This window comes from Manis javanica, chromosome 18, assembly GCF_040802235.1.
Source record: "Manis javanica isolate MJ-LG chromosome 18, MJ_LKY, whole genome shotgun sequence".
NCBI classification, from domain to species: Eukaryota; Metazoa; Chordata; class Mammalia; order Pholidota; family Manidae; genus Manis; species Manis javanica.
In genome coordinates this window covers 1257936-1277016 of record NC_133173.1, presented here as the reverse complement: position 1 = coordinate 1277016, position 19081 = coordinate 1257936, and the positions used below count along the sequence as shown (strand labels likewise).

At 51.7% G+C, this 19081-nt stretch overlaps 1 protein-coding gene across 1 annotated transcript in view; it reads right to left on the bottom strand.

Annotated features, from left to right (window-relative positions):
• Positions 1-723: 723 nt before the first annotated feature.
• ABHD17C (abhydrolase domain containing 17C, depalmitoylase) overlaps positions 724-19081 on the bottom strand; it is a 39510-nt gene continuing 21152 nt past the window's right edge. Inside the window, exons 2-3 of the mRNA XM_037013561.2 lie at positions 5386-5565; positions 724-2206 (exon numbers count right to left, since the gene is read on the bottom strand). Of these exons, the coding sequence (XP_036869456.2) occupies positions 1987-2206; positions 5386-5565 (400 nt within the window). The 3' untranslated portion in view covers positions 724-1986. The remainder of the gene's footprint in view (positions 2207-5385; positions 5566-19081) is intronic.

The window sequence follows — 19081 nt, the reverse complement described above, 5'->3', positions numbered from 1 at the left end:
GGGGAAAAATAAGGTGTGATTACAGAATAAATATAAGGTGGGTGATTACAGAAGACACGAGCAGCAGACACTCAGGACCAGGAATCGGGTCTTTGGGAACCTGGCTTAGCGCCTCCCGAGCCCCACGGGGCAGGATGTCGGTTCTGCTTGTCCCTTCTGGGTCCCCTGGGCTTCTAGCACACAATCCCCTTGGGCTTCAGCAGCGACTCCAGGGGGGAGCTGGCCCCCACCTCCCAAGGCTCCCGCACAGGTGCCCATCTCAGGGCAGGAAGGAGCCTGCGGCGTGCAGAGGCGGAGCGTGCCCAGATGCCCCCTGCATGCTCAGAGGGCACTCTCGGAGCGGAGCACTGCAGTGACTCTTTCCCTGCTCAGCGGTCAAAGGGCTGAAGGGCCTCTACGGGACACGCTTGACTCAGAGGCTCCAAAGAGACAGGACTGTTCTCCCCACAGGCCGGGTCACAGCGCGAGCGCCTCACCACTTGTGCTTCGCAGCCAGAACCCCCTGCACAGCCTATTTGGATTCCATGTGCACTTTACTGCTACAGGTCCTGTGTCCCGGCTCCTTCCAAAAGGAATCTAAAGGCTCTTAGGGAGCAAACGCGGACACCTCGAGGAAGGCAGTGAAGCCTGCAAGGGTTTCTTCTACGTCAAGACCAAGTGCTATTCTCTTATTCTCTGTTTCCTTTGATGCGAGAAGAAGGGAAAAAACTGCACACCAAGCTGCCCGCTCTGACCCATGCATCCTTTATTCCACGACCAACCGCAGCGCCACATCCGAGCAACAGTACACAAACCGGCCGTCCACGGCGGTCCAGCTGCACAACGATCTGAGGCTTACAGTACATTTAAGGCTTTTAAATTTGAAAACAAGTTTTAAAATAAAACCAAAGAATCCCCAAAACCCAGGCTCCCAAGCGACACGAGCAGTGTAGCAGTTTCAGGCATCTTACCTCTCTGATGCTCGCTGGGCACAGCTCCAGTGTCAAAACCCAAATAACTCCTAAACTAAAAAGATTAGTTTAGCGAAATTTTAATTACATAAATTCTTCAAAGCATAAACTTGTAAATTTTTTTTGTCTTGGAAACGTTATAAAATGTTTTAATAGCAAAACATAGGAATAAAAACGTTATTAACAAAATGTATTCGATCATTTACATCACAAACGAGGGATCTGCAGCTCACTGTTGTAGCCTGACAAAAGAAAACTATCCATCAAGAATCTATGCACAATGTAATCGCAAATATGTACAGTACTTTAAAAAAGCCTGTAAGGAGGGCTTTACCGAAGCTGGCTAGGCTCTTTGTTAGACCACCCAGATGATCAAAATATTAAAACTCTGTTGACTAGTAATAAATTTACACTTAAAAAAAAACACCCAGTTTCCTTTAGTTTAAGAATATTCCAGTTATATTTCTATGGTTCCAGTTGATGAAGCTGTTCATGATAGTTTCAGTAAATCACCCTTCAGTTGATTTGTTTGGGAGAAAGAGCAGGAAAGACCTGTATGTTAACAAAAATTAACAAGGGAGTTTTCCCCAAGAGAATTTTCCAGTCACACTGTCACCCGCTTCCCAAATGGATGGAGCCGCCGAATCCAGGGGCTGAGAGCGGGGCACGTCAAATACTGAGAACACGGTGGACAGAGGCCTGAGTCCTGCACACATGGGCCGTGAATGATGGGGACGGTGGAGACACAGGTGAGCATCCTTCACACACACGAGGAAGCTGTCCCCACGTTCAGCCCTCGTTCCCATTCCTGCAAAGTAATGAAGCCGGAAACCACAACAGCTCAGGATGACGCGCTGTGTGCATTAGGAGAACAACATCTAGATAGAAAGGACCGTGTCCTCAGCCTTCCGATCAGGACACCCTGAAGGCTGGACGCTCCCCCGCGGGCACACCGTAACAGCCGTCCAGGCGGAGCGCGTGCAGAACAGAGGACTCTTGTGTTCACAGTACGTGAGGTAAAATCGAGTTGTCTTCTTCAAGAATTGGGAAGTTCGTGGGATATGAACTGTTTGAGTCTTTCTAGGTACTGTGCGTAAAGCTCGATGTCATTATGCCCGGCCCCTTCCACCCAGAGGGGCTCCACGGCTCGGGGACAGCGCTCGTACATTGCCAGGCCGTGGGAGAAGTCGATGACCTCATCCTCGGTGCCGTGGATGACCAGCACGGGGGAGGTGACCTTGGATATCTTGTCAATGCTGCGGAAAGAAAGGGGAGAGACCGGACTCCTTTACTCGTGTCACAGATAACGCATTCCGCTTCATGTTGGGGAACCATGGTCCCAGGCAACGAAGGTGACGCTGGGCGGGGGTCCCTCATTTTTCCAGTTATTCATTTAAAAAAACAATAAGCTCTTCATTTTGGAATAATTGTAGATTTATGGGAAAAGTGCAAAGATAATACAGCGTTGCTATACACCCCTAGGTCATTTTCCATCTGGCCAACACACACATTTGTCAAAACCAGGAAACCACGTCGGGACACGTCGGGACACTATTAATGAAGCCCCAGACTTTATTTGGGTTTCATTAGCTTTTCACTGATGTCCGTTTCCTGTTCTGGGATCCAACTGAGAATACCACGCTGATTTAGCCACGGTGTTTTTGTTGAAGTGTTTTATTAAAAACAGAACTCCTGAAAGCCATCAGACTAACACTCCATGAGCTTAATATTTCTGATATATTCATATTTTTGAGAGAAAATTAAAATAAAAAAAAAAGCTAGACCTTAACACATCAGGATGAATGTGTCCTTTGAAAGCTGAACACTTAATCCACGGCCACTCAAGTTTTCAGAGCCTGCCTTGAGTGCTATCTTTAGAACTGATTAGCAGGATCCTCCTGACTTCATTTCACAGACGCTAATGCCTCATGTTTTGATGAAAACTATTAGTTGGCTGGAAAACTTAATGTAAGGCCTAGAGTTGATTCCCAATGATGACTGACTGTTTACAAAAATCAAAGGGTGAATATTTGAGGCTCTTCAAAAGAATGTGGGGCAGATTCGGAAAGCGTTTTCCAAAGAGGAATTAAAGGGCCTTAATAAGCCTTGTCAGGCCGGGTGTGGGGTGACCTGCCGAGTCGAAGTTAGGGGTCATTTAACCCACAAACAAACCCAGAGAGGCGCATCTCTGTGTTCTGATCCTGGTCAGAGTTACAAAAGGGATACACGTTGTCCCTCTCCATCAGGAACTTTGGTTAAAAATAATAGCTGACATTCATTAAACACGTGCCATGGCCAGAGGCTCTGCACTCCACCTGCGAAAGAGGCAAAATGAGACCTCGGAGGGCAAGACGTCCAGAGAGGTCACCGGAAGCAGGCCCGGGGAAGGGGAGATGGCCAAGGGCTCGGCCATCAGCCACGCACTCCGCAGCCCTGCAGGCAAGGTCCTGCAGCCCGATTAGCGCCCGGGGAGCTGCCAAGCCCTTCAGGACGACCCAGGGAGGCAGCAAAGCCGCTGCCAAATCGGCCACGTGGCCGCACTCAACTTGCAGACTAGTGAACCTGTTCAGAAACCTACTTTCCCCTGTGCTTAAATATTTAAATTTAAAGTGACTTCTCCTGAGAACCCGAGAGTTCGGTTTGGTTGGATCACAAAGCTGTTTGCAGGCAGTGAGGCCAGGCCGGGCTCCACGCCGCAGGGTTGGGGGGCGCCCGCCGCCTGGAGCGCACACCTGAAGCTCCACACCCACGTCCGGCCCCCCTGCCCACAGGAGCGCAGCCAGTGCGTGAGCAGGATTCCTTTTCTGTCTGTTTCTAATACTAAAAGGAAGTGTGGCCATTCCGTGAGATGGTGTGAGTGCCGGCGTGGCTGTACTGGTTTGAACCCACCGCATGCACGCTTTATGGGACAGACAGGACGAGTGGCCCTTCGTGGCTGCCTCCGCGCAGCCCCTGAGCGAGGCCCACTGCTTAGGGTTCTCGCCTTGGTTTCCTTGTCTGTGAAACCCCACTGCAAGGTGCCCGGCTGCTACGGCTGCCGTGGTCTGTCTCCCCGTGCCTGGTGTATCAGACACACCCACTGAGGCTCAGCTGTTGTTTTACTATTAATTAATAAGCCACAATTAGTCGTCATGGCAGGATTTTAAAGTATATGCTAATCTCAGAGTCAGGAAAAAACCCACTCATTCGTTGCCAGGGCGACTCCTAGCATCGGCTTCCCACAAACATGCTGAATCTCTCCCTTTGAACAAACTGGCCTCTCATTTCCAATTCAGCAGAAATAAGGCCACAGTGGAGACGCACATCAGCCCTGCTTGGCATTCTCAGTCACGCAGCTGGGTGTCCACAGCTCGCTCAACTTTCCCACAAGGCTGAATCCCGCGGACGCCTGGTATAAAACTGCACACGACTGAGGTTCACCCAAGGTGTTAACGAGGAATTTTTCTCGTGAAATGGGCCATTCTGTGCAAGAGATGTTTATGTACCCGAGCGATGTTCTTTCCCCACCCCAGACTGACAGCAAAGCATGGGTCAATCAAAACCCTAAAACTGTGCACTCCTTCTTCTGAGGCTCTTTCTACAAAATGGCACAGGCATGCTGTTGTTGACGTTCTCAGACAGCTTTAGCTCCAAATGGGAAAAGTTTAGGGGGCACAGTTTTTATTAAAGTTAGATTCTTTTTAAAAACTGAAACTTTCCAATAGAGGCATTCAAGAAACCAATGTGTTGGTTGCGTTTGCACTTAGCAGTTACCGTTCTCTTCTGTCTATGAGTGGGAACAAGAAAGGGCCTCTAAGACGGCCGGCAGGGAGCACCCAGCATGGGCTCTCGGTCCCCCAAGGTGGGGTGCAGGCCCCCCGGTGGGCAGAGGCCCTCCAGCAAACATGGGACAGCAGGGCCTGTGTCTGTTTGCGTGCCCTGTCCCCGCGGCCTGTCCCCAAAGCGTGGTGCTGGCCGGCAAGCAGGTCACCTTACCTGTGCTGTCTAACTGAACAAGTAAGTGAGATCTTGATACTTGTCTGCTCGCGGCTTTTAGGGCACGCTGCCCACTGCTGATCGCCACCTCACAGGCCCACGCCAGCTCACCCCGACCCCACAGTGCACGTCTACCGGGGTGTGTGAACGGGCACTGAACTGTGAGCTCTGCAGGGCACGCGGGTGTTTCTTTTTCTGCCTTGTGTGTACAGCGAGTCAGCTGGTCCCGGGCATCTGTGTGGGCAGGCCCCTCACGCAGCGTCTGGTGGACCTTCACCAAGGAGCAGGCGCAGGGGACAGTCCCTCGCTGCCGTACGCGTCACTGTCACCCCCACGTCCACCTCGGTGCCACATGCACAGGGTGACTCTGTCAGTATGTATCAGTGGCCCACGGTTAACAGTGCACCTGAATGTGGGTCCCCGGGCGCCTCAGTACCTGTCACACCAAGTGTGAGCTTACCTGGGGAAAGCATCAAAGCAGTACGTTTTCCGGGTGTCGGGAAAAGCCACACGCAAGCCGGACATGAGAGGCGAGTGCAGGATCACGGCAGCACACTCGTACCTCGAGGCCAGGTCCACTGTGGGCACCGTCCCAATGCTCTGGCCGTACAAGATGATGTTCTCAGGACTCACCCCGTACCTGCACAGATCAGAGGAGGCCTGCTGTCAGCTACCGGGCGTGGGACAGACAGAGGGACCAGAACCGCTGCATCTGCAACGTGGGCCAGTTCAAAAGCACATCATCTAATGTGTACAGTTTAGCTTAAAATGAATGTAAACTTCACAAAACTGACCATTAGGGGCATATCTCAGCATTAAGTGACTGAGATTCTGTTTTCCACAACATTTTGCAAAAATAATGAGCACGTTTTTTCCGGCAACAGTAACCAAATAGAGGCAGTATAAATTTCATTTCTGTATTTACAGAATCACCGAATTTCCTATATTCCTCTCTTCAGAGCTTCTTTGATGATCATGTGCATTTCTGAAGTAAAAACAAAAGCAAATTGGCAAATTGAAACACTGTTAGTGAGAGCCCTTCAAATGAGGCGTTGGTAAAATATGAAAGACATTCACACGTATCAGAAAAAGATGATTAACATGAAGATGAATACATCCTCTTTAGCCTGTTCTTGGGGCTAAACCCTTCCAAGTCTTTCTACCCCTGACGGTCTCCTGATCCATTCTCTTCCAGTTCTCAGCTGGGTATGTGGCTATGTGCCCATGCAGCCGGGCGCACACAGAGAACTAAATTCCAGCTAATGGCATGCCAGAAGTGACATGGGCCACCTGTAGGTGACATTCAAAAGAAGGGTATATGCCCCGCCTCTCGTCAGAGCGAAGTGGCCGAGTCTGTCGGTGAGGCCCACCCCTGGCCCACGCAGACAGTGCTGGGAGCAAGGAGAAGATGCCCGGGGAAGAGCCCTTCCTACCCTGCGTAGGAGGACATTCCTAATATACAGAGTGCCTAGAAATGAGAAAGAAAAATAACCCAAAGACATGAAGAACGTCACATTAGAGGAAACACGGTGCCTAACAAACATGGAAAAGGCTGCCCACCTGTGGTGCTCGAACGTGCACATGAAATCCGCGACTGTTCTACACCCAAAAGAGGGGCAAAACTCAAGTCAGATGATGTCCAGGGACAGCTGGCATGGGGAAAAGTGGGACTTGCTCCCTGCCTGTGGGAGTGTAAGCCAGCGAAAGCACTTGGGACGTAAGGTGGAGAATCACCCGGTAAAGCTGAACCTATGACCCAACGATCCTACCCTTGGGTGCAAAACACCGACGGGTTCTCAGGGCTGCACGACGCTGCCTGATGACCGCCTGGGCGAAAGGAGGTCGACCTGCAGCTGGGGGTGGGGCAGGCCCTCTGCTCGGCCTCCTCCCCGTCACACACCCCGAACCACAGGGAAAGGGGGACCCTGAGATGGGATGCGGGGAGGGAATGCCTATCCCTGGTGGCAGGCGCGGGATGCGCTTCATGAAAAGCTGACGTCTGGGCAGTGCCACGAGGGGCACAGGACAAGGACCTCCTCTAGGAGCGGCGGTGGGGCAGAGAACACAGTCTGGCGGGGCCGGCGCCAGTGAGAGGCAGGGCCCAAGCATGCGGCCAAGGCTGGGGGCTGGTCCTGGAGACGAGGGGCCATGGGAGGCACCCTGGGGCCAGGGGACAGGGACAGAGAGAAGGTTCCCCTTCGGTGGCACGCAGGACGGCTGGCAGGGGCACCGAGCTAGTTTAACACTAAAACTCAAAAATAAGTAAAATAAAGTAAAAGCCCTCCAGGCTGACATGGCACCAGACCAGCCCTGAGCACCTCTGAGCCGATCTGCAGAAGAGGAGGGTCACACGGTGACCTATCCGGGTGACATGCAGGTGTCAGACCCACTTCTCATCAGCAGGGTCATGCCAACTGCTTCAGAATCCTGGCAATGCCTCTACGTGAGACTCAACGGACTTCAGGGCTGCACAGAACACATGGAGGAGAAATGGGCAGACCTGAGGGCGCAGCCTGCCAGGGCATGAGGTGCATGCTGGTTTCCTGCCTTTACTCTTGGGAGTGCCCGGAGTCTGTCCACCCCTGGGGCTCGCAACCCCCCTGGATGCCCCCCAGAGAAGCAGGGGCACCATCACCCACAGACCTTCCATTCCCGGCACCTGACCCGCAGGTGCCAGGATGTACCCACCACCAGCCTTCACAAAGCCCACCTTCAATGCAGACTCGAGTCCTTAAGGACAAGCACCGTGTTGCAGCTCAAAGTTTTCAATGGGAAACTTCACCGGGTAAAACAAACACCAGCCCAAAATGGAAAAAACTGACAGACGGCATTACATCAAAATCAAGAGTTTCTGGTCATCAGAACACACTCGGAAGAAAGTGAAAACACGAGATGTCAAGTGGGCACAGATACTTGCCACGCACACAACCCACAAAGGGCTCCCACCCAGAATATATAAGGAACTGCCACACATCAGGGGAAACGGAAAAGCAGCATTTCACAAAACGGGCATTTCATGACAGAAGGAGCCTGAAAGGCCGGGAGAGAGGGGAAAGGAGGGCCGCTCAACCTCATTAGTCCAAAGGGACTAAAATAGGGACTAAAAAGACAGTAAATCCACAGTGCGGTCCCAGCAAAACCATAAAAGCTGACAGTATCAAGTGTTGGCAAAGATGTGAACAACAGGGACTCCCACTCACTGCTTATGGGGGTCTAGGTCGATAGAACCAATTTGGGACAAGTTTGACAATGTTAAGTAAAAGCGAAAGAAAATTAACACATACCCAGTGACCTAGCAATCCTACTCCCAGGTAGTCAGCGTACAAATAAACGCTTATACGCACCAAGAAATATATCCAAGGCAGTTCCAGGGCGAATGTCTACACGGTGGGAAACAACCCTAACGTACATAAGCAGCAGGTGGATAAATGAATGGGTTGCATAAAACCATACATCACTGATGATCTTAAAGGGATGCTGTTAGGTAAGAGGGGCAGACACACAGAATATACACTATGTAATACGATTTGCAAATAATTTAAACTCACCAGAATTAAACTTTATTGTTTACGGACACCTGGTTGAGTAGCAAACCTGTAAAGAAAAGGGGGGAAGCATGCAGAGCCCTACAGCTCGGCTTAGGGGTTAAGGGTCGTGGCTGGGAAGAAGCATGGGGTCCTGGGGGCCAGTTCAGCCCATGTGTTGTCACAACTGACACACTGCAGACAATCCGTTAGGCTGAGCATTCCCATCTGCCTGTGATGGTTCACAACAAAAAATATTTTTTAAAAGTTCACCAGATACTTCACACATGGAAACAGTCCTTATAAAACTGTAACAACTCTGGGCAGATTTTGTGCTAAAATTAAATCTCATAAGGAAACATGAGCCCATTAAAAATTAAGTCTCATAAACAGTTAATGTGGGAAAAACTCAAGTTAAAACGTTCAGTAAAAGGCAGTCCACAAATAAAAGGTCACAATTACATTCCTTCAAATGAAATCTGCGTGGAAAAGAGACTTGAATGTGATATATTAAAATGAGAATAATGGGTATCTTCAACTGCTGAGACTGGGTAATTTTTCTTCTTTCAGATTTTCATTTTGAATTTCCTTTAATTATCAGGTAGTGACTTGTTAAAAAAATAAAAAATAAAGCCATAGTGCTAGACCTTTTTGCAGGGTCTCCCCTGTAAGCATTCCGCCAACAGCTGACATTCCCGTTTTTGAACAGGCTTTGAAATATAAATACACAAGGCACTGGGTGGGCGACTTCAAGTCAGGAAGCCAGGAATGAGCCCTGCTAACGACTCTCCTTACCCAGACCTGACGGCCTCCCAGGCATGCTGGAGGGCGTGCTGCTCTTCCAGACCAAGGCTGACCTTCTGGGGCTGGATTCCCATCCCCCACCCGCCCAAGCCCAGCCTTCCTCTCAAAGCCACACACACCGCCAAGTCTCCCAATCAAGGGCTTGGGCCAGAGGGGGTGCCCAGGAGATGGCGGGGCCTCTCCCCGCCCACCCAGACTGGCAGCAGCAAGCACAGCCGGGCCTTCTGATTGGGTCTGCTGGAGGGCGCAGAACCCACTGGGCCTGGGACATGCTCTCGCCTGTCTCAGAAGTCAGGCTGTAGCTCCAGAGAAGAGGCCCCCATGGCAGCAGCAGGTGGAGGGGGCTCCCACTCTGGGCCTCTCCTCCGGCCCCCCAGGCCTGCCTTCTCCCCATTCTATCTAATAAGCTGCCAGACTCATGTCACCCCCACTCCACTCCATCTATCCCTCTGGGCATTCCCATCAGACAGAGCTTCCTAGGAAGGAGAGGAAGGCAAGAAGCAGAGAGAAAGAACTTGAGTTACTTGAGAATCAAAGCCTTCAGCAAATCACTCTCCTTGGGAGGAGCATCCTCAGATTAACCTCCGCAGGAGGCTCCCACCTTTGCTTTTTTCTCCCAGTGAACGGGCAGCTCCTGCAGCCGGATGCCTCGCTGCCTCGTAAACACTGCCTGGCATGTCCACACGTCCTCACCACCCAGGAAACTCTGGCGTCCTTCAGGTCTGCTCTAGTCCTACCCCCCTCACGCACTCCTGGCCACCCTGCCTACATGCAGCACTGGCACTCCTGAGCCAGGGCCCCGTGCATGTGCCAGCCCGGGGTGCAGGTGAGTGGCTGCCCGGTGGCCTGCCCTGTGCCGCTAACGAGCTCTAAGCAACACAGCAGTGACGCTGTGTTGGGGAAAGTTAGCGATCCCACATCCAGGGGTCAACAGCTTGGAGGCATTTCTTGCTTTGAATGGAACGTGATTCTAGCCAGGGGCTGTTTCCCAGCAAATTAAAACTAAATTTCATAACCCGCAGTCATCACTCCAGTTCAACATCTCCTTGGGATCTGAATGGGGACAGACTCTCTTGTCTGCAAACTGGCAAAAGGGAGCAAGCCCGTGGGGGGCAACCGCGGTATTAACAAGCACCAACATTTTCAGGCGCTATGGATGGCTTGAGACAGCACAGGAATCACAGCCTCCCGGTTTTTGCCAGGGGAAGCGCATGGCGCTGCAGAATCACTGTACTAGGCAAGGCCATGTGCACACCGACCCCTCAGAAACGCGCCCCTTGCTCCCCACCTCTCCAGGGTCTACCACCTCCTGCAGCCATGGCTGTGCAGAGCTCAGGCGGACCGGGACAGACTGGGGGTGAGCTCCGGCTCGGCAGACAGGAATGTCCCCTGGAGCACCCAGACATGGGCCTGCCCGCAGCACGGGGGACCAGGAAGCGCTGACGGAGGAAGCCCCCCGCCCCCCTGAGAGGCAGCATCTAGGAGCACGGGAACAGGTCGCTTCACCGGTAAGGCAAACCTGTCTGTTTTTGTTTTAATATAAAGCTTTCTCTTCTGTATACAAGGCAACAAGCTGATGCTCCCCGAGACACACTGCTTCCCGTTTAGTCAGGGGCCTGGCTTTGCCCCATCAAGGGTGCTGCCGTGTCCTGTCCCTCCAGGGGCAGCGTGCTCCGTATCGTCCCACCAACCTTGAAGTTAATATTTTAGAGCTAGAATTCCTAGTGGAAATGTCTCCACACATAGGACAAATGTAAATACATAACATGTGGATGTAAATGGAAGGATGAGGTCTGAGTGTACTGAAAAGCCCTAATAAACTTTGGGGCAAAGCCTCAGAATAAAAGGGTTGACTGCGAGGGGAAAGCAGGTGTGTGAACAACCTGCCGAAAAACACAACCACCCCGCGGAGCACCTTTGCCTCTGGCACATAAATAGTAAACCAATCAATCCTGCACTTTCCGTGGCCAAAGCTGAACAAATGTGTGCCTCGTAGTTTAATTACAAGGAAATAAAAAAGCATCCATCACCTGAAACATACTTATTTTTCCCTTTTAAAAACACACCTCTATTGGTTAAGGCTTTTTCCTTTTTAATGTTACTCTGATATTTCACAAACATTTCTGTGGGTTGTCAATTCCAAGGGTGAAAGCAAAGGAAACACATTTTAAAGTAAGCACGTGTTGTGTTAATGCTGTTTGAGAAAACTGAAAACTTTAAAGGTTAGTGGTATGGAGCTGTGTACTGGTTTCTTTTATTCTGACCATGGAAAGTTTGTTAAAAGGGACATTTATAAACAAGATGATGTGACCTCTGGGAGTTTGAACATTCTGAGCATGTTCGAGGTAGTCTCTCAACACTGGCTATAAAATAAAATGTGCCAAATAGATACAAACCTAGAAATAACACTGAAACTAAAGATAAATTTAGGCAAAATGAATACTAAGGTCAGGAAGTTTATCAAAGTGCCCCAGGGGGCCTGGAGTCGGCACGCAGAGTTTGAAGCCCATTGCCAAGGAGGTGAGAGCCGAAAACCTGAAGACGGGACTGGACACGGCTGCAGGGGGAGAGCGCCCCAGGAACACGAGGGGAGCCTGGCCTGGCTGCCGCAGGGCGAGGCTCACCTGGGGGCAGAGGAATGTCACAAGAAGGCGAAGCCAAACATGGAAGGGCCTGGGGGCCGGACCCCGAGGAGATGCAGACGGGCCGCGAGCCGTGGCAATGGAGGAAGAAAACAGTGGGATGATGGGATGAGAAGCCTCAAGCTGCTCAGATCACATGTCAGTAGCAGGTCGTGGTGGGGAGGAGGAGACCTGAAGATGATTCTATGGCTACAGGCTGGGAAAATCGGCACAGCGCCATCAGGGAAGTGGGGAAGGAGGTGACCGTGGAAGGCAGAGCAAACGGATCTCAGGGTTCACTGTAAGAAAAGTCTCTCTGACACTGTTTGCTGTCTCTGCTACATGGACCAGCCCCGGAGTGCCCTGTCTCCTCCTCCAGGGCACAGAGGACAGCCTAGGCCAGGCCAGGCGCTCCAGGAATCAGCTAAAGGCAGAGGCTCTGGGACGGACGGAAGGGCCCAGGTCCCATGGAGATGGACAGATCAAAACTTAAGCCCACAAACAGAGAGGTCATGCGTCCTCTTCTTAAACAGACCACTATGACGGTAACACGCTGAAGACAATGTTGTCACTCCAGGAAAACACGACTTCCAAGGCAGCCTGGGATGGTGACATGCATGTCGAAGTAGCCTTTCTTAAACTTATTCCAGTATTTCAAAACATGTCAAGATATATGTTATCTAATCTCTGCAGGGCACCATCATTCCATCCTTGATGTTTGAAGTTTCTTTCCAAACGGTGGTGAAGGGAAGGGATGCCTGTGTCCGGTGGAAACCCACCTTCAAAACAACTTAATCCTTTATGGCACTCAAGACCGCTCTCTACCCCCTACCATATTCTTTCTCTGTGTCAAAGCAAAAATAAGCCAGCGCTGGCATGACTTAATGTGAAATTTTAAAGAACCATCTTTCAGAGGAAAAGTTACAGTCATAATGAATATAAAATCAGCTCTCTTTAGATCTGTTACAATTCAAACGGAATAATTTGCTGGAACTTGTCTAAATATAATTGTGCATGAAATTGTTCTAATGATAATTGAGACTCTTTTGGCATTCTGTAATTATCTAACATGTTGGGAAAGCCAGAAAATGTGGCCTCCCCACTACAGCTGCACAAATACCTCTGAAATGGTTAGAATACCACCTACCCTACAGTTTTTTTAGGATTCCGTGAGGTGGTTTATGTAAAGCATCTAGCACAGGCATCTGATAAAGAAAGCCATTTAATAAAAGTCATGTCTGTCCAAGTACAGATAAAGTCAGACCTTTGACTGGAGTAAAGTCTTAAATGATTTCTCTACTCCACATCCAAGAAATAAAGGCCAAAGTAAACAGGTCTCATGAAATCTCTGTGACAGGGAAAAACTTCAAAGATCTGATTTCATTACCCACCTGCCCGCCAAGGCTGAAAGTTATTTCTCAGAACCAGAAATGCAAGAATCGGACTTCTAATTATTTTATCCCACTGTAAGGAGAGCTCTTCAACAGCTGCAGCAGCCAAGACACTAGGTGGTCAGCGGGTCTGCCGGCCTGGCCTGATCCGCACATGACCGAAGGTCCCAGAACGCAACACCACGTCTGGTCAGTGCCTGCACTGCTGCTGAGATGCCCACCCAGGAAATCTGGGCGGTCACAGACTGAGGACAGACAGCACTGTGACCTGCTGTCTCTTTTCAGAGCACCTCTCCACCTCCCCGCTCTGGAGCTGTCAGTGTGAACACACGCCCAGGTCTGGCCACTGAGAGTCCCGGGTCCCCTTGGCCAGAGTGATTTTCAGGGAGAGGCACAGCCGGAGCCCAGACTGGTGGACCCGAGTCGCTCCAGGACGCCCGCGCCCAGTTCTGTGGAGCCTGGAGGTGGAGGAGGTGGCCGGCCACCTCGGCACCCGCACAGGAAGCGAGCTGAGGCAGAGCGGGCAGCCCCGAGTCCTGAGTGCACACGGAGGCCCCGCACCCAGTCCCGGGGCCCCCGGAGTCTCGACCTGGGTGCAGCTTAGACTGCTCTCTCTCCACGCTGGGCTTAAACTAGTCAGTCTGTCAGCAACTCAGTCTGTGCTCCGCTGATGGGGGTCTGGGCGGGACGGAGGGTGGAGATCTGCCCGGTGAGGTCGGAAGGAAGAGTAGGCTTGGACATCTAATCAAGGTGTGCCCCCTGGCTCTGCCTTGCCTGCTGTCGGTCCCTCTGCAGCCCCTCTTCCTGAGCCCTAAAGGGGGGTAAGTCTTGCCTCCCAGGCCTGCGTTGAGAACTAAGCGAGGTGAGGAGTGAAACGCCGCACACAGACCCCTCCCCACTTCGAGGGGCCCTTCCTTATCCAAATGCAGACGCAGCAAGATGGGGGTTTAACACGCCTGACACTGTGGGCGCACACGGGCTGAAGCCAGAAGCTCTCGGTGGCTCAGGCTCTTGCCCAGCCTCACCAGTTACTCCCTTAATGTGTTTTGCACACACACACAGGATGAATTCTGCTCGATCAACCCCCTCCTGCAGCAGGATCCCTGAGGAAGCCCCCTGATCCTCCCTGATGGCGTCTTTAGTCTGTTCCTTTTGGGTCTGATCCCCTTTTTGTGCCTGTCCTATGCCCTCTTGGGCTCATTCTGCTTCCAGAACCTCCCATCTTCCCCCACATACATCTTAAAAGCATAAGAGTTCAGAGCATCAATTACAGTGACATCTCAAACCACAGGACAGGAATGGAAAGCCCCTTTGAGGTCCTTCAGATGGGGCACTCTTATTTCACAGATAAAAAAACTGAAGCTTTGTGGGGTCACTAACTTAGCTCAGACGTGCAGTTACCAAGACAGTGGCAATAAGCATGTTATCCTTCAGAACATGGACACTGGAGGAAAGGCTATCAGCCGGGCCACAGCCACGTGGGTGGGGCAGCACAGCCCCCGAATCGGGCAGGGCTGAGGGCACATTACCTCTGCCACGGTGGGCATGAGGCCCGCCCGCCAGCCCTGCTCTGGGCTTTGGTTCCCTCGTGTGTAAATAAGGTCCTATCCAAACAAGGCTGCTATGAAGTCCTCACCCCACTGTAACTCCAAGGTCAAGCAATTAGGATTGGGGTGTCCTCGGCACCACCCCAACACCTCGGATGTTAGTGGTGCCTTAAAAGCGAACATCTGTTTGAGGGGAGCAGAGGTCTGCTTGGGATGCTGACAGCGCTAGAGACGGGTGTGTTGAGGGCCGGACAACAGTGTGAAGGCACTCAATGCCACAGGCCTGTGCACTTAAAAAAGGCTAAAATGGGAAATTCAAAGTCATGTACATTTTATCACAGTAAAAACAAGGGAAAAAATGAACATTTCTCTTAAATCTGACTTATACTAATTGTTTCCTTACTAGAGAGTACAAAAGGAAAATTCTGGCTTTCCTAAATTCTACGTGAGATTTTACTATGCAAGTAAAAAACAGTAAGTAGTAAATAAATCAGCAATAAAGAGTAAAATTTGTTCTTTTAATTGTAAAAATCTCTACATCTCTAGTGGCATTAAAATTGAGCAGTAACATAAAGAAAACAGGCTACGAAGATACGCATACCACTAATACTGCATTATTTTACAAGCCTAGTAGGCTATTCTACTCCCGACCCATCTCAGAGGGGAGGGCTGAGCTCCAGGGAAGCACCCAGGAAGCCAGGATCTGTGTGACCACCCTGCTTCTTTAAACTTCATCGTGACCTCCCTTCTCCACCTCATTTGGGTTTCTTTTGTTTATTTGGGTTTCTTTGTAAGGCAAGACAAAGGAAAGCCACCCGTTGGCCCAGCAATCCTACCAGCCTTCCTCTCTCTTGGAGATGATTTCCCCCAGAACATCACAGAACAAAGCCAGAGAGCAGGAAAATGGGGAGACACACCTTTCATTTGAGTAAAATGGTACCTGATTCCATTTTGGTACCTGAGCACCCAAGGGCAGCTGTTACAGGGGTCGGCTGCATTCTGGACTGTCACCCCCCGCCTGTCAAGGACGGGCGGTCTGGGTTGTACATCCCAAATCCAGCCTCCGTGGCCACCAAACAGCAGAAAGCAGCCGGGTGACTCAGAAGCCCTACGCACGAGTCCTCATTTCCTTTTCAAGTTAGTCTAAAGTAAGGTCTGGAGGTAATTTCAACATTTTATTTTAATTAAAATGCTGTGTAGTGGATAAACATAAGGAAGGAAAAGCTATGCCCTTACTCATCGTGAACTGGACGGCTGTGCGTGGCCACTAAGAGCGGTGTGTCTCGTGATGGGAACGCCGCGATCCGCCCCGTGCACTCACTGTGACCCGCTAGGGTACCCCCGGAACCCAGGCTCCGGACTCGAACTCAACGACCAGACACGCGGCAGTATGAACAGCAGGCTCGGTCCCCGCTGCACGCAGCATGCCGCGCCGCGGTCGCGGTGCTCTGAAATGAGGCGTCCGCGAGCTGCTCATCCTTCAAGCCCATGTTTCAGCCCCACATTTTCCCCCTTGTGGTCATGGTTTTCTCTGGCAGGACATTAGATACTGTGTGTGTTGTAGGTCATTCCAGAAACTGAGGGACGTCATACGGGTTGCAGGCCAGTAACGTTTCCAATGGGCAGATGCAGACCCAGGCTTTCGCTCTGAAATGAAACCGCCCTGTCGGGGCAGGAGCTTCGGACCACCGTCTACACACAGCTGTCACCCACATCGGGGAGCCCGGGGGAGGTGGAGGGCAACCTCACTCCCCATCCGTCTGGCGGGAGTTCAGGGCGTACAGAGCAGGCTTGGCCCCAAGGACCACGTGGGACAGAGGACTTCAGTGCAGGAGACGATACTACAAACACATGAAGGGAGACGGCAGGGTGTGGTGGGGTCAGACAGTTATGGCCCCCAAACTCGGGCTGCGCTCCTGGGAACCGCCTGCCGGCTCTGTCTTCCCTTCCTTGGTTCTCGGTGTAACAGAGTCCACTGCTCCCAGAGAGGCTTATCGCCACCCTACACCAGCTTCTGTGGCCATTCCAGTGTCCACTCCACCCAACCCGGCCTCCCCAGTGGGTACTGGGCTCCTCCAAAGCCCCCTGATGGCAAATAGCCCCAGTCCCTCGAGTGCCACCAGAGATGCCACAGGGACTCTAGCATACGAAACTTTTAAACCCCTTCCTTAGCCCTGGGATGTGCCGACGTTCTTATCCCCACTACATCTTTCCCCCCAATGGACAATTTGCCGTGGTTTGCGAGTTCCCATCGAAGCAAGAATTTGGAACAGGGGAGCATTTACTACCCGATTTCAAAGTTATGTCGAGAATTTCTTGTTTTGTTTCATCAAAAACCTGAAAGAAATCAAAATGACATAAAATATTCTATAAAGTGTTAACAAATGCTTTAAATCCCGTGTCTCTCTTTGTATGCATTTTTATCTTGGAAAAGAAGCCTGTTTCCATCTTCTTCTACAACACATTAAAATTCTTCAGATTCACAAAAAAATGAACAGTATGGCCAAAATGTCTATGGGAACATTAAGATTTTAGTGCGATTTCATACTTGCCACTTCTCTGGCACAAAACAAAATTTATGAACAAGGTTATACACGGCCATAAAGTGAGTGTTTGAACTGAGCGCTCCGTAATAAATACTCCGCCGAGCCCGCTCACACCCACACAGTCCCCCAGTGCGGGGCCCCCCAGGACTCCGAGGCAGAGGAGGAAGGACTTACTCCTCGGATGGTTTCTGAGGGCCTCCCCCTCTCTATGCACGTGGTGCCTGAGCTCAGGGTACAAGGTGACCAAGGGAGCTGTGGGTCTCGCCCTTGTGGGGCTGTTAGTCTAAAGGCCGCTTTTATTCTAAGTAAGAACGCCTGAGCCCCTCAGGCCCCGCGGCTTGTTTCACACAGCAGATGCTCCAGTGTCGCCTGGGAACTCTTGGAGGAGACCTGTGCTCTAAAACATTTAATTTGATCAGCCAGGAGATGCCACCTTATCTCCCAGACAAACTCAGTTTTACCCTCAAAGTGGGAGGCCCTCAAGTTTAGTCATTTACCTGGTTTGTGGACTTTTACACTTCTATGTACCCAGAAAGTAAGGTCAAGGACCCTGGGCCCACAGATCACTCATCCTAACACTCATGGCATTAAAATGTACGCAGGCATCAAGCACCCAGGCTGCGTGTGGACTGCTGGACTGTCAAGCAAGGGGAATGGATGAGGCCTTAGGATCTGTCCTCTCCAGCCCTCCCTTCTCCCTAGGCTCGGCCCCACCAGCTCAGAAATCACCCTCGATCAGGCCAACCAAGAGGTGGCCCAGGGCTCCCCGGTGTCAGGCCCTGCGGGGCCTCACAGAGAGCTCCTGAATGTCAGGGGGCTCGGTCTTGTTCATTAGAAGGCACCTGGCACAGAGCAGGGTCAGCTGTGGCCAGACAGGCGCTCTCCACACCTTACCCCCACGGCTAACATCAACTTGCAAGATGCTACTGGGGGCGCCTTCTAAGTGACTGCCTGGTGGTCAGTCATCCCTGAGGCCCCGAAGCTGACAGGTGGCACAGCCTGGCTCTGAACCCACATGGGGTGCCTGCCTCCAAAGCTACACCCTCTGCCCTGAGCCCTATGTCCCCATCTCTCCTCCAACTGCCAGGGAGGGCGGTGGCAGCGGGCTGCTCCTTGGTGGCCAGGCGGTCAAGCGTGCAGGCCTCTCCCACGTACTCAAGGAGGTCACGCGCCCTCCCATGCCTCCGCACTCACATCTTTCCTGTCCAAGCTCCAGGACTAACAGGGGATCCCAGGGCTCAAGCCAGGGAGCAGCACACGGGCTGCAGGCTGGTCTCTGGTTCTCCAGGCCTGGGGAATGCTCCGAGGCCCTGCCTGCAAACCCGAGAAAACCTTGGACCCCGTTTTCACTCATTTCCTCCTCTTTCTCTCACCTGAGACCCTGCTGGTTACCTCAGGAAAGCTGCCTCTATTTCTGGAGAATGGCCATGCTCTAAGTTTTAAAAGACCGCCGCGTTAGGGCATCGATAAAGCGCCAAGAGGCATCAGAAGAACTGCGGCTACTCAGACCTTCCAGGACGTTAAGCTGGCTCAGGGTCAGGGGATGTTCCTCCACAAGGGCACCACGCGGTCAGGAGGGGCCTGCCCAACAACCAGATTTGCACTTCTCAGCTCGAATCCCTCCCATAACGGGACCCCGTGGCATGCCCTCCACCGGCCAGCTGCCCCCAGCCACCACCTGAGTGCACTGAGCTGGTGGGCCGCACCTCCAGGGAGAGGAGGG